The 12,708-nt window shown below is 47.7% G+C and overlaps 1 protein-coding gene and 1 pseudogene across 6 annotated transcripts in view; one reads left to right on the forward strand and one right to left on the reverse strand.

The window, feature by feature from the left end:
• TRAK1 (trafficking kinesin protein 1) overlaps positions 1–12,708 on the reverse strand; it is a 106,273-nt gene that overhangs the window by 72,588 nt on the left and 20,977 nt on the right. For all 6 annotated transcript variants that reach the window (XM_088831609.1, XM_055414552.2, XM_055414553.2 and 3 more), the window contains exon 2: positions 1,222–1,416. Coding sequence is in view for 5 of the 6 variants with exons in the window: in XM_055414552.2 (XP_055270527.2) it covers positions 1,222–1,416 (195 nt within the window). In the remaining variant the exon portion in view is untranslated. The remainder of the gene's footprint in view (positions 1–1,221; positions 1,417–12,708) is intronic.
• Positions 5,030–5,849, forward strand: LOC148774055 (centriole, cilia and spindle-associated protein pseudogene; annotated as a pseudogene).

Below are 12,708 nucleotides of genomic sequence, written 5' to 3' on the forward strand. Positions count from 1 at the left end.
CTTCATACTGCCCTGGTGTAGATTATTCTATTTTTACTTCTATCGAAACTGATTATCTGCAGGGCTCACAAAGACACTGAAGGATTTGCACTGAGTATTAAAACACAGGCCAATTTAAACAAAATTCCTTTCTTATTAATATTTAATAGATAAAACGTGAAAACAGTCCAGATACATGCTAAAGGAGAAATTTATGAGTTCTCACTTGTTTATTACTAATGATTTTACAAGTTCAAGAATATTGGAAATTGGTTTGTATTAGAGAAAATAATTATAGAAAACTTTACAGATGCACAATAAGCTGCTTTTGAACCTAGTTATCACTAAGTAAAAACAGGATTTTTTTTTTTTTCTTTAAAAAAGGTTATATGATGATACATGGATACGGAAATAATGTCACACTAATTTAGATTAGGTTCAAATCAACTTGAATTTTAAGTCAAGAGTGTCAAAACAAAAGAGAATTGGTCTCACCAATCTTACAAAGCTGCCATGAATTTCTAAAGAGAAAAATTACATCAAAACTACCTCTTCAATGAACATCAGAAATATTACTGGTATGTTGTAAATCAACTATACATCAGTTTAAAAAGAAAAAAATATCATTGGTGTGACTTTTTAAAATTATGGTATATTTTTCAAGTCTGCAAAATCAGGTTTCACGCTCTTGTCATAACAAACACACTGAAAAAGGTCCCATCTAGTACACTGCTCACCCTACCAGGTGTCAGCTCTGCAGCCCACAGCAGGACCAGTCTGCTGCTGCAGCAACATCCTGCCTCTCCCGACTAACCAGCTGAGTGGACTTTCACACACAAATCAGCAGCAAGTCGTGTTATGTCTTATAAACACTGAGTAGTCTTGAGGTTTCCAATATTTTGGGTTTTAAATGCAGATAAGCTCCCCCCCAATACAAGCTGCTAAGGACTCCCATGGTACTTCTGGTAAGGAGGGAAATGGGAGCATCTTCTAATCTTCTGCATGGTTAAGAGAAAGCTGGTTCAAATGAAAACTCACACCTGTTCCCACTACTCCAACATTTCTCTCCAGAAGACTCAATGTCAAGTGAGGTCTTTTATGGGGCTAAACCCCACAGCCACATTTCTTCAAGTACTTTCCACATACAGCAGGCTATAAGACACAGCAACCAGGACACGCACACATGTGGGCCCGTGGCTAAGCGGGGAGGACAGGGCATTCCAGGAAAGGGGAATCACTCACTGAAGTACTTCAGCGTCTCCTCAATCTGCTCGGTCGTGAGGTCAATGTTGACATCTGGAGAAATGAGGGGGGTGTGAAGCCAGTCGTCGTGGTCATAACCGTAGATGGTGTCGGCTCTTAGCTTGTAATGGGGCAGCTGCTCCTCCAGCAGGCTGATGATCTCGACTTCTGGAAGGTCGGTGCTGTTGCACACGTCTGGAGGGAAGAAGACGGACAGATGAGAGCCAGGTCCTGGGGTGGCCTTGCTGCTGCTAGTGACCTAACCCTGGCACTTGCAGCCAGAATCTTGGGCTACTTACGTGCAGCACAGAGAGGCCAAATCAGGCCATGTCAGAGATCTTTTTCCAATTTAAATTCTACTCTTGAAACTTAGAGTTAGGCATGTTTGTTGCCAGACCTACCTGAAAGAGCTCCTGCTGTTTAGCTGCCCACTTTCTGTGAAGTAAAGCCAAAATTCCTGTGCCTTCGTCATTTGGGCTTTCTTCCCAACCCTTTCTCTGGCCATTCTCTCTCAATCACCCTGCCCTTAGGTCAAACCAGTAATAAGTTCAGCAATATGCCAAATTCCTTCCTGCCGCTATTTTACCATTCAAGCCATGTTCCCACATAGGTAAGATTTTGGCCTTCATTTAATTCATTCATTCACCTGTTTATCCTCTGGCATTTCCTTCCTTCCATCCATCCATCATCATCCAACTATACCCTGAGTGCCACAGTCACAGGAGACACGACATAAACACAGCAGTCACAGTCTTGCCTCTGTAATTCTTATATTCTCGTGGGGATTCCAGCCACTAAACCAGCAGGTACCCCTCCGTCAAGGCACAGTTTGAATACCACCTCCTCCTCGACAGGATGGTGTTTTGAGCTCACCAAAGTGAATTAATCTGTCTTCTTCAGGGAGAATGTGGACACCTGTGCCCAGAAGAAAGGTTATACCACAGACATAGCATCTTCTTGTTTAACAGGAAGGCCATGCAGCAGACCAAGAAAAAAGGCATAGAACCATAGGTAAACAAGAGTGTTCAGTGGGCAGCTTCACCCCTTCTTGAGAAGGAGCCCATGGAAGGCACTTGCTAGCCCCTCAAATCTCCCACCATCCCATGCTTACCCCTTCTTACTTAAGTCAACATGCAAAGCTTCACTGTGGAAGGACATTATGACTCAAAAAGTCCGCGTGGTGTTTCAAGTGCTGAGGAAAGAGTTATAAGTGGAAAGTGAAGACATTTTGAATTTTACTTGGAGCTCTGTGGACTGGAGAGGGAACACGTGAACGCTCTGGATTCTCTGCCTCATGTGGGAAATGTCACGGCTAGCACACTTGGCATTTCAGCCAGCCCCCACCAGGCCGGAGCTGCTCGCCACCCTGCAAAGGTCTGCAGAGAACTGAGTGATGTTCCTTCCCTTCCTCTTGGCCACAGTCAACAGCCCACCCTCAAGGCAGATGTCTCATATTTCTCTACCATCTCCCACTAGTGACAAAACACCCTCTAGAAACTCCAGATGGGCTCCTAACTAAGGAAATATTTCCGTGTCTTGCAATCAAGTGGGGAGTAAGTTCTCACCAACCTCATCTCCAGGGGAGGCCTCAGAGCCATAAAATGACCACCATCTAGCGGAGGGGATTCGGGGTCAAGGAGGGCTGACGCCTGACTGATGGTAGCTCTTGACTAAACACAGACCTGCTGCACAAATGTTGAGCCAGCCTGGCCGCGGGAGGATGGGCAGGATACCAACACATTCCTGCACGAAGTCCCCACACAAGGGGCTAGAATCTTCTGGTGTCACTGCCACTTGGTGGTGGGCAAGGCAACGGACTCCAAGAAATAAAAATAAAATCCCTTCTAAGAATACCAGGTCACTTGTGAGCACACTGGCAGCTGCTCGGACACTGAGACTCCCCTGTCCCTCCCCGTTCTCATGGCTGAAGGTCAACATATTTACAGTGTGGGCCCTCAGGCCCAAGAGGTATCGTTTTCCTTAAAGCATATGATGACCAGGAGATAAAGTATCAAAGGTGAGGCTGTGCCAAAAAGCCTTTTGAAAAACATTCTGTATATTTGACTTTCCCGTAATGTGACTTGCCATATAAACTTCAGCAAGTCTCACAGCTGCCCAGCAGGCCCAGAGAATTGGGAAGGGATAATAAAGACCACCCAGGGAGATCTCTGTGACCTTGGGTGCAGGGCCAGGTGCCCCAAGAACCTCCTGAGAAGGGAGACACCACCCCTGCTGCATGGAGAAAACACATCTGAGGCCTCAGGTTGTGTAAATAAGAGAGCCTTCGAGAATTCCCCAGGAATGCTTTCACAGTGCCAAGCACCCAGCCAGGAGCCTTCAGTGCGTCCTCCCAGCAACTTGAGACGTAGATAATATTTGCTCTGACTTATATGTGAGAAAGCAGATTCACAGACGCTGTGGAGTACCTTGGAGGTCAAGGTTGCACAGTTAAATAAGCAGCAGATCGTGTGTGAGAAGCCTCGGCCATCTGACTGTAAACTATATCCTTCCCTCTTCCATCTGCCTCCCCTCTCCTAGCAGAAGCACTACAAATGCTGGAGGATTCCCAGGCTCTTCTCAACAGGAAGTTTCTGTTCTAAACAGGTAAAGATTTCACAAGCATGTTAGGTAGAGGTGTTCAGCTCGACACACTGACAAATCAGGGAAGTGTCAGGACGAATTTCCCATCCAGAGTGCAGGAAGGAGAGCCAGGAACTGAAGCAGCTTGTCAACAGACCCGCCCTCTCTCTTGCTGCTGGGGTGCGTGTGTGCTTAGTCGCTCAGTTGTGTGCAGTTCTTCAAGATCCTTTGGGTTGCAGCCCACCGGGCTCCTCTGTCCACGGGATTTTGCAGGCAAGAATACTGGAGCGGGTTGCCATTTCCTCCTCCAGGGGATCTTCCCGGCCCAGGGACTGAACCCGCATCTCCTGAACTGAATCTTTACCACTGAGCTACCAGGGAAGCCCCATGAGGAAGCCCCGTGGTGCTTACTAAAGGTCAGTGTGTGAAAGGGCACTGCTGGCCCCACCTGGAGGAAAGGAAACATCAAGCTCTCTGCAGTCCTCATTTCTCCACAGCTCCAACCACACTACTACCCAGCTACAAGAAGGGTGGGAGGGACACTCAACAGGGAGGGGATATACCTATACACATGTCTGATTCATGCTGTTGTAGAGCAGAAACTAACACAACGTTGTAAAGCAATTATGCTCCAACTGAAAACAAATGATACAAAAACAAGCTACAATATGTAGTCCTGGGGAAGTCTCAGACTAAGGACATCCACTTCCTGACTGAACCCAGACCCTGCCAGGTCCATCTATGGATTCCAGAAGAACTCCAGCAACAGGAGCCTGGCATCCACTGACCCTCAGCTGGTCAAACCATTAAAGGCCAGGTTTATCCAGGCAGTCAGGTGGACTCACCCTCAACATCCTTCCCTTCATCAGTCACAGCAGCCCTAAGCTTGCTGGCCCCATCTGTGACAGACACAGATTTTCTTTTTTTTTGGCCATGTCGTGTGGCATGTGGGATCTAGTTCCCCGACCAGGGATCGAACCTGCATCCCCTGCATTGGAAGTGCGGACTCTTAACTACTGGACCGACAGGGAAGTCCCATGAAAGATACTTTTCAAATCACAGTATTGCTCTGCTTTAAAAACCTCCCCACTCCCTACAAACTGCTTCATGATTCAGCCTGTACCTTCCTAGGGCAGAGTCTACTGACTCCTTCCCAGTATCAAATTTCTGCTTTTTTTCTTGCAGGAATGTAACCTCCAGGGTTTGGGGCGCGCCTCTGTGTCGTGTCATGGGTTCCGTAGGCGACCGCGCGGCGCGGAGAGGCGGGAGTTCAGGGCCCGGCGAGCGGCGTGAAGAGCGGGTACAGGACGCGCTAGCAGGAGCCGCACCGGGACGAGTCCGGGCCGTGCTGCCGTGCGCTGCGCCACTACCGCCTGGCTCGCCGGCTCGGGAGCAGGCACAAGCGCCCCGGCTCTGGGACGACTGGGGCCAGGCCGGCACCTCGGACGACTCGGCGGCGTCGGGCACCGGGGCCCCGGCGCCCCAGTGCGCCCCGGCCTCGCCGCTGCCGTCTGCGGAGCCGGAGGCGCGTAGGCCGGAGGAGCGGGGCGTGGAGGCCGCGGGGACGTGGAGACCAGGGACATGGAGGACGCGGAGGACGCGGCGCTGCCAGCACTGCCAGGGAAAGATGTAAAAGAAACACCTGAACGACAGATCAGGATGAGAGGCCCTGAACACTCAGCCAGCAGTACTGACCCTCAGCAACCACCAAGTGCCTTCGCTGCCCGAGGAAGCAGGAGAACCAAGAGGCCTCAGAGGTCATCCACTAGAATAAAAGAACACAGGCACCCGTTTGCCCTCCGTGGGTGGGGAGAGAAACAGACGGATATAGGAAGTCAGAAAACTCACATCTGTGCTCCTGCCCCAGTGCGTGAGATCCAGGAATCAGCATTACGAGCCAAGGGCAGAAGGCAGGTGGAGAAGAGGAAGCTGGCGGCTCAGAGGCAGCAAGCTCTGCTGATGTGGAGAAAAATAGGCGGGTCAAGCCTGCCTCCTCAGAGATCCCATGGATGACAGAGTATATGAGGTGCTACTCCGCCAGAGCTTGAGGGGAGGAACAGTTGCTTGGACACCTCTTTTTAAAAGTGTAAATGAAAGAAAAGAACAAAACAAAAAACTATCAAAAGAAATTGGACACAAGTTTAAGAAACCAACTGATTATGCAAGATTTTTCTTGGGGAATTTCCAAAAGATTGTCTCTTTCGATGAATCCTGGTCACCTACCTCAGCAGTAGGGTGACGACTGAAGCCATAGACAGTTGGTTATTTATGAGGAGAATTCCCTAAATCTTTGATATTCTTATAAGGGTTTTGTTTTAAAGCATCTTAATCTTTTAAGATACTGACACCAAATGCCTTTAGATGGCTGACAGATGCTTAACTTCAGTATCTATGCTCAGTTTAGGTGAAGCCCGTTTTCCTCCTGTTCTGAACAGCTTCTCAGATTCCATAGCTGGTAAGGTCACGCCAGCTTGCCACAGAAGATTCCTTTCCCTTATGTGTAGTTTGCTTTGAGAAAGAACATCAAGTTAAAAGTGAGTTTCAACAGTACTGTTGATTCCATGTATAGTGAAAGTATTGTAGAACATTGGTAGTTCCTAAACAGTTAAATGTTTTTTGTTTTTCAGTTCAAGTACCACTTCATGTGGACTGTGATATTTAAGAACTACCTGGGCTGGGTGAGGGTCATCTTTTCTCTTTAAATTGTCATCTAGGCACTTATTAATAGTTTAGAGGGTGAAGGTGGGCTGATTGGGGAGAACGGCATTGTAGCATGTATATTATCATATGTGAAATGAATCACCAGTCCAGGTTCGATGCATGATACAGGATGCTTGGGGCTGGTGCACAGGGATAACCTGGAGGGAGGATATGGGGAAGAGGGAGGTGGGAGGGGGGGTTCAAGAAAGGGAACACGTGTACACCCGGGGCGGATTCGTGTCAATGTATGGAAAACCAACCAATATATTAATGTAAGGTAATTTGCCTTCAATAAAATAAATTAAAAAAAAATAGTCATCTAGGCACTTATTAATAGTTTAGTTCAAGTGCATTACAGTAAGCGAAGTGTTTAGAAGTAGTACTGAAGTTTCTTTTGAGTCAAAGACTGTCACTTTTTATTGAGACTTTTTAAGGACACTGACTCTGATGCTGGGGGGGATTGGGGGCAGGAGGAGATGGGGACGACAGAGAATGAGATGGCTGGATGGCATCACCGACTCGATGGACATGAGTTTGAGTGAACTCCGGGAGTTGGTGATGGACAGGGAGGCCTGGCGTGCTGTGCTTCATGGGGTCGCAAAGAGTCGGACACGACTGAGCGACTGAACTGAACTGAATGGGGTACCAGTCACTTGCTGCAGTCTGGCCTTTTGGCACTCACCCACTGTGGATTTTTGCCTCTTCTAGAAGAGTTTAGCAATGATACTTAAAATTTAAAATCTGAAATTTCACTTAGTAAATTGAGATTGTCTTACTTACTGGGGATGGGGGACAGATTTTAAGCTGCCTATTAGTCCAACCCTTAGCGACCCCACGGACTGCAGCCTACCAGGCTCCTCCATCCACGGGATTTTCTAGGCAAGAGTACTGGAGTGGCTTGCCATTGCCTTCTCCGACATCACTTTCACTTTCACACATTGGAGAAGGAAATGGCAACCCACTCCAGTGTTCTTGCCTGGAGAATCCCGGGGATGGGGGAGCCTGGTGGGCTTCCGTCTGTGGGGTCACACAGAGTCGGACACGACTGAAGTGACCTAGCAGCAGCAGCAGCATTAGAGATGTGGATCACCCCTACTTTTCTCCTCCATGGAACTTACCAATAACAAAGCCTTGATGATGCACATTGTTCAGACTTTTGGTTGAAATACATTCCTCATAGGTTCCTAGCTGGTAGGTTTTGTGTAGAAGCTAATCTGAGGGGATGCTGCTGTGTGTATGGGTGTAGATGCGAGCATTTCATGTTTCCTTCTCTCCAGGACATTTGCTTTTGGGGTAGAAAGTGGTTTTGAGAAACATTTTTTCCATTTAGCAGAGACAGGAATCTACAGTAAGGATGAATGCTAAATTCCTGATAAGAGAGAAAAAAGTACTTTGCCAGCTTACCATGTAGAGATGTGTGAATGAAAATTTGGTGTTTGATGTGCATTTGAGCATTTCCTTGATATTTTTACTCTGGGTCTTTGAAGTATTATGGTTGATTTCTACAAAAATGTTTCATTCCATGTAAAATCTTCACACAGTATCATCTTACACGATCATATTAAGCTTTGCAAATTCATATTGAAGAATCATGAGCTTTAAAAAAACTTAAAATATTTGTGTTATTTTGAGATGAATATACAGAGAGCTCTTCTAGTCACTACAATGTAAGAGAAAGGCCTATGTGTTGTACAAAATGTCCTTGCTAGGGATTCTGGTGAATCTTGCTGTTATTATAATCCTTAAACACTGCAGGTACCTAAAGATGAAATTTCTGTGGTGGAGAATTTGGTGGTGGAGAATGTTCCTTAAAACCACTTCCTGCATGTATAGTTTCATCCACCAACTCCAGTGTTCTGTTCCCATTGTAGCTGACAGTCTTAGAAAGAGGCTGTGGGGAGTAGCTCAGGTCCACACTGATGGACTGCCTTAGAAACCCGACTCCTCAAGGCCCTGAGTAAGCCAGACTCTCTCCTTTAAAACACAGACTTGTATTTAATATGCTTAATTACTACTGCAAACTCCACATGCAGATCTGGAAGAACCTAGAGGGTGATATTGGCCAGTATTTCCCCCCTTTTAAGTAGAGGACCAACGAACAGGATTTTTTAAAGTGTTTTTAATGTGCATGAAGAATGAATGAGTCAATATGAAGGAACTGGGAGTCCCCTTCCTGTGTCCCTTCCTGTGTCCTGTTAGGGTTTCCTTTTGTTCTTTCTCTTTAGGGAAAGATGATTTTTTGAACCTACAAAATTTTTTAAGTTGTAACAACTTGATGTCCTACTTTTTCCTTCTCACTAATGTCATTGTGATCATGTTCTTATTCCTTGAGACAACTTATGAAACAGCGAGGTAATTTAAAATTGCCTTTCATGTTGAAAAGTTTGAAACTGAGAATCCAGTGATATTTAAAATATAGATTGAAATAACTGCTGCACAAGAGTCTCTTTTTAAAATTTTAGTTTTTAAGTTCTTAATTAAAACAACTAGTTGTAACATGTTTTCTGTGTTTACTAAAAACAATAATAAAATATTAAGTAAAAAAAAAAAGGAATGTAACCTCCAAGGTATGGATGCGCATACAGCCACACAGCTAAAAACTACATTTTCCAGCTTTCGTTGCAGCGAGGTCTGTCTATATGCCTGATTAACAGGATGCAAACAGCACTTCCAAGTCAGACCCTATCCAACTGTCCAAATGCAGAGAAGGGGCTGCACCTAGGGGGTTACCAGAGCAACCCTGGGTGCCAGGGACAAGCTGGCAGGGAGCCCTCCTGGGCCATCTTCCATTTGGATTTCCAAGAGAGAAAGAAACACACATCTACCTTATTAACGCCACTTCTCCAATATCCCTTGCGAAGCCACAATGACTTTTCACCATTCTCCAAACACATTTTTACACAAATATTGGTTTTGACACCAGCTGCTCTAGCTGTCTGGAAGGCCCTTCCCTGCCAGCAAACTCCATCCCAAAATATCACTCAAATGTCACCTCCTATCAGGCTTCCCTTGACCTCTCGCCTCTGGCTATGTATTCAGATTATTTCAGGACAATGTTACACGCATTTTCTAAGTCTCTCCTCTATTACCAGTGAGGCCCTCAGGAGGAGCTCTGAATCACCCCCTTAACATCCAATCCAACCCCCAGCACCAAGCTCGGCCACAGGAAGTACTGAGGAAGTGCTGGATGAATCGTGGAACAAAGGGAGGAAGAATTGGCAATGGGTGGCATGTCTAGCCTTCAGCATGGGGGAGGTGGAGCCCTGTAGTGCCAAGGTCTTTTTAAGCTCACTCTGTATCACCCAAGGTCTTAATCAGCAAGGAATAAAGTCCCAAGGGGAAACGAATGTCCCCTCAACCACTCAGCAAACGCTGATCTGATCTAACGTCCACCATTCTTAAAGAGCACCACCTGCCTGGTGGGCTACACTCCATGGGGTCCTAAAGAGTCGGATCCGACTGAGTGACTAACTCTCTTTCTGGAAGCAGAACGCGAGAGCGCTCTTCACCTCTTCAGAACTATAACCCTTCCTAGTTTCTCCACAGCATAAGGTTTGAAGTGGATCCACCTGTCCAAGGATGAGGGCTGTGGGAGGTAGGAGAGGGTCCTGATGGCAGGGGCTACAGGTTCAGCTGTGTCCACTCTACACCTGACTTGGGTTAGATCCATAACCCCAGAGAGGGGCTAGAAGGAGGCACCTCCTTCTAAGCATTTGTACTGATGCAAAGCTTCCCTGGTGGCTCATGGCAACAAATCCGCCTGCTAATGCTGGAGATGCAGAAGACATGAGTTTGATCCCTGGGTTGGAAAGATCCCCTGGATGAGGAAATGGCAACCCACTCCAGTATCCTTGCGTGGAAAATCCCATGGACAGAGGAGCCTGGTGGGTTACAGTTCACGGGGTCTCAAAGAATCGGACACAACTTAGCAACTAACCCACCATCACCATGGGTCACATGCCAGGTTCATGAAACCTACGAGGGACCCCAGAGGATGCTGACATGTTACAGCAGAGACTGTGGCTCTAAATTAGTGTCCAATGTTTAAAAGTCAGAAACTCTCATGTAAAAATACAGATCTCTGGCCTCAGAAAAAGTCAGCATGTCTAAAAGCACACAGTTATAGACTCTGAGGGGTGGCTGCCCCCAAATGGGAGGGGAAGGGAAGTTCCAGAGGGGTTTCTGGGCCTTCTGCCCACACCCTGCAGCAGAGGGCGCTGGGGCCAGGAGAACAGAGAGCTGCAAGGAAGTGGAAGGCAGCCTCCTGAATGCTCCCCCAGGCTCCAGAGAGCCTAAAGAAAACAGCGGTGTGGCTCAGAGGCAAGGATAAAATGGGGCAGAGAGCACAGAGGAAAGGCCTGGCCAGAGAAAAGCCTGGCAAAATCAAAGCAAGAGAGGAACAGAAGGGCACAGGACGGGAGGAAGGAGGAAAGCCGGGACCCGAGGCAGGCTGGCCGGCAGGGCCACGGCTGCCACCTGCTGGCTGCACCGGAGGCCCTGGGTGCAGCAGGCGCTGCTCCGAGAGTGTGGAAACCAGGCTCCCTGCCACGGCCCTGTCTCCAACTGCGCCATGACACCCAAAAGTCACCTCGCGGTTTATCTGGGTCTTTGTCCCTCCATCTGTAGATGGGTATCACAAAAGCTCTCTTTCTACCCAAAAAGTCTCTGGGCCACCACACCCAGCGCATCCCTCCTCCACGGAGGAGGCCTCTTAGCACCTGGAAATGCCTTCTTCCGAGAGGCCAGGGATCTGTTTTTTCACATGAGATTCCCTGATTATCAAACGTGGGACGATAGTTTAGAATTCTGTAAAATACCTGAGAGTCAGATCAAACATGTGTGAGTGCCTCCCGTTTGTATGCCGGGACTTCCCATCCTGGTGCCTCACTATGGGCCTCGGGAGAAAGTTCTAGGCTACATTAAAGGTGACAGTCAAAGAACATGACCCCAGTTTGTGCTTGAGGAGGTTCTGGAAGGGGCAATAAGCCCCTCTCATCACCCATTAACCTCGGCAGTGACGGCAAACCCACAGCCATGTTTTAAAGTTTTCACAAGACCGCTGACCTAGTGAGCCGCTCACGAGTCATTCTGTACAGACTTGGAAACAAAGCCTTTTCCCTGAGGTATTAGGAATAAAGGGCATGGGCTCAGAGACTCACACACAGGCCATACTGGTGTTGGGGACACACGTGACACTTCGCAACTGGTACCTGTCATACATCCTTCTGGAAAGTTCTCCTCTACCGTGGGGTTACATAGTTTAGAGCCTTACCTAAGGAACTCAAGTGTTAGTAATTACTCCCTAGAATGCCATGAAAGATGTGGTTTCACTAACTACAAAGGGACCTTTAGAACTAAAAATTACTGGCTCAACCACTTTAGTTTAATAAAAGAGAACACTGCACACAGGCTGAGGAGGCGGCTGAACATCCCAGAGCTGCCTGTAACAGACACGAGACCTGGTGTGCATGGCCCCCACACCAGGAGCCATCCTGGAGGCTGACACGCTCCACTGTTGACCCAGAACCCTGCCTGGGAACCAGCAAGGGCTCAGTAAACATTTTGCTGAACAATGCAAACCGCTGGTATCTATTCCTACATTTCACTTACTCTAAGAAACCAGCGGCCAGTGCAGGGTGAAGATCAGGAACACATCTGCAAACCAGGAAACCAGGGTCCCGAAGGTTATAAGAGAAATTCAAAGCACCCTGCTAGGAAGGGGCTGAGCCCACTGCACACGGCATCACTCGGTCCCTCCCATGCTAATCCACACATGACTCACTTCCACTCTCTGTGGCCCCCTAAGAGGATCCCCCAGGGAAGGAACCTGCACGAGAGCATTTCTCCTGCCTTCACTTATTTGTGGGCATTTCAGCAGAACTGGGGGACCCTCCTGAGAACTGAGCCTGGACCACTGGTGTCCTGGGGCAGGCAGCAGCACACTGCACACCCTGCACTTCTGTACTCGGCTCCAAAGATGCTTCTGCGGCTCCACCTCAGACCTCCTGCGCCAGGAGCTACAAGGCTGGGACCTGGGAGCTGGCTTCTACAGCAAGTCCTTCAAGGGGGTCTTCTCCATCAACATTTGAGGGTTGACAGTCCCTTGTGATAATTAACTAAATTTGCTTTCTTTAAAAAAAAAAAAAAAACAGATAAATGCGGCTCAACATTCAAACAGTCCAAAAGGGCAAGGTCCTTCCCCCGCCC

Source organism: Moschus berezovskii, chromosome 24, assembly GCF_049115385.1.
Source record: "Moschus berezovskii isolate FMDL1 chromosome 24, NW_MosBer_1.0, whole genome shotgun sequence".
Lineage (NCBI taxonomy): Eukaryota > Metazoa > Chordata > Mammalia > Artiodactyla > Moschidae > Moschus > Moschus berezovskii.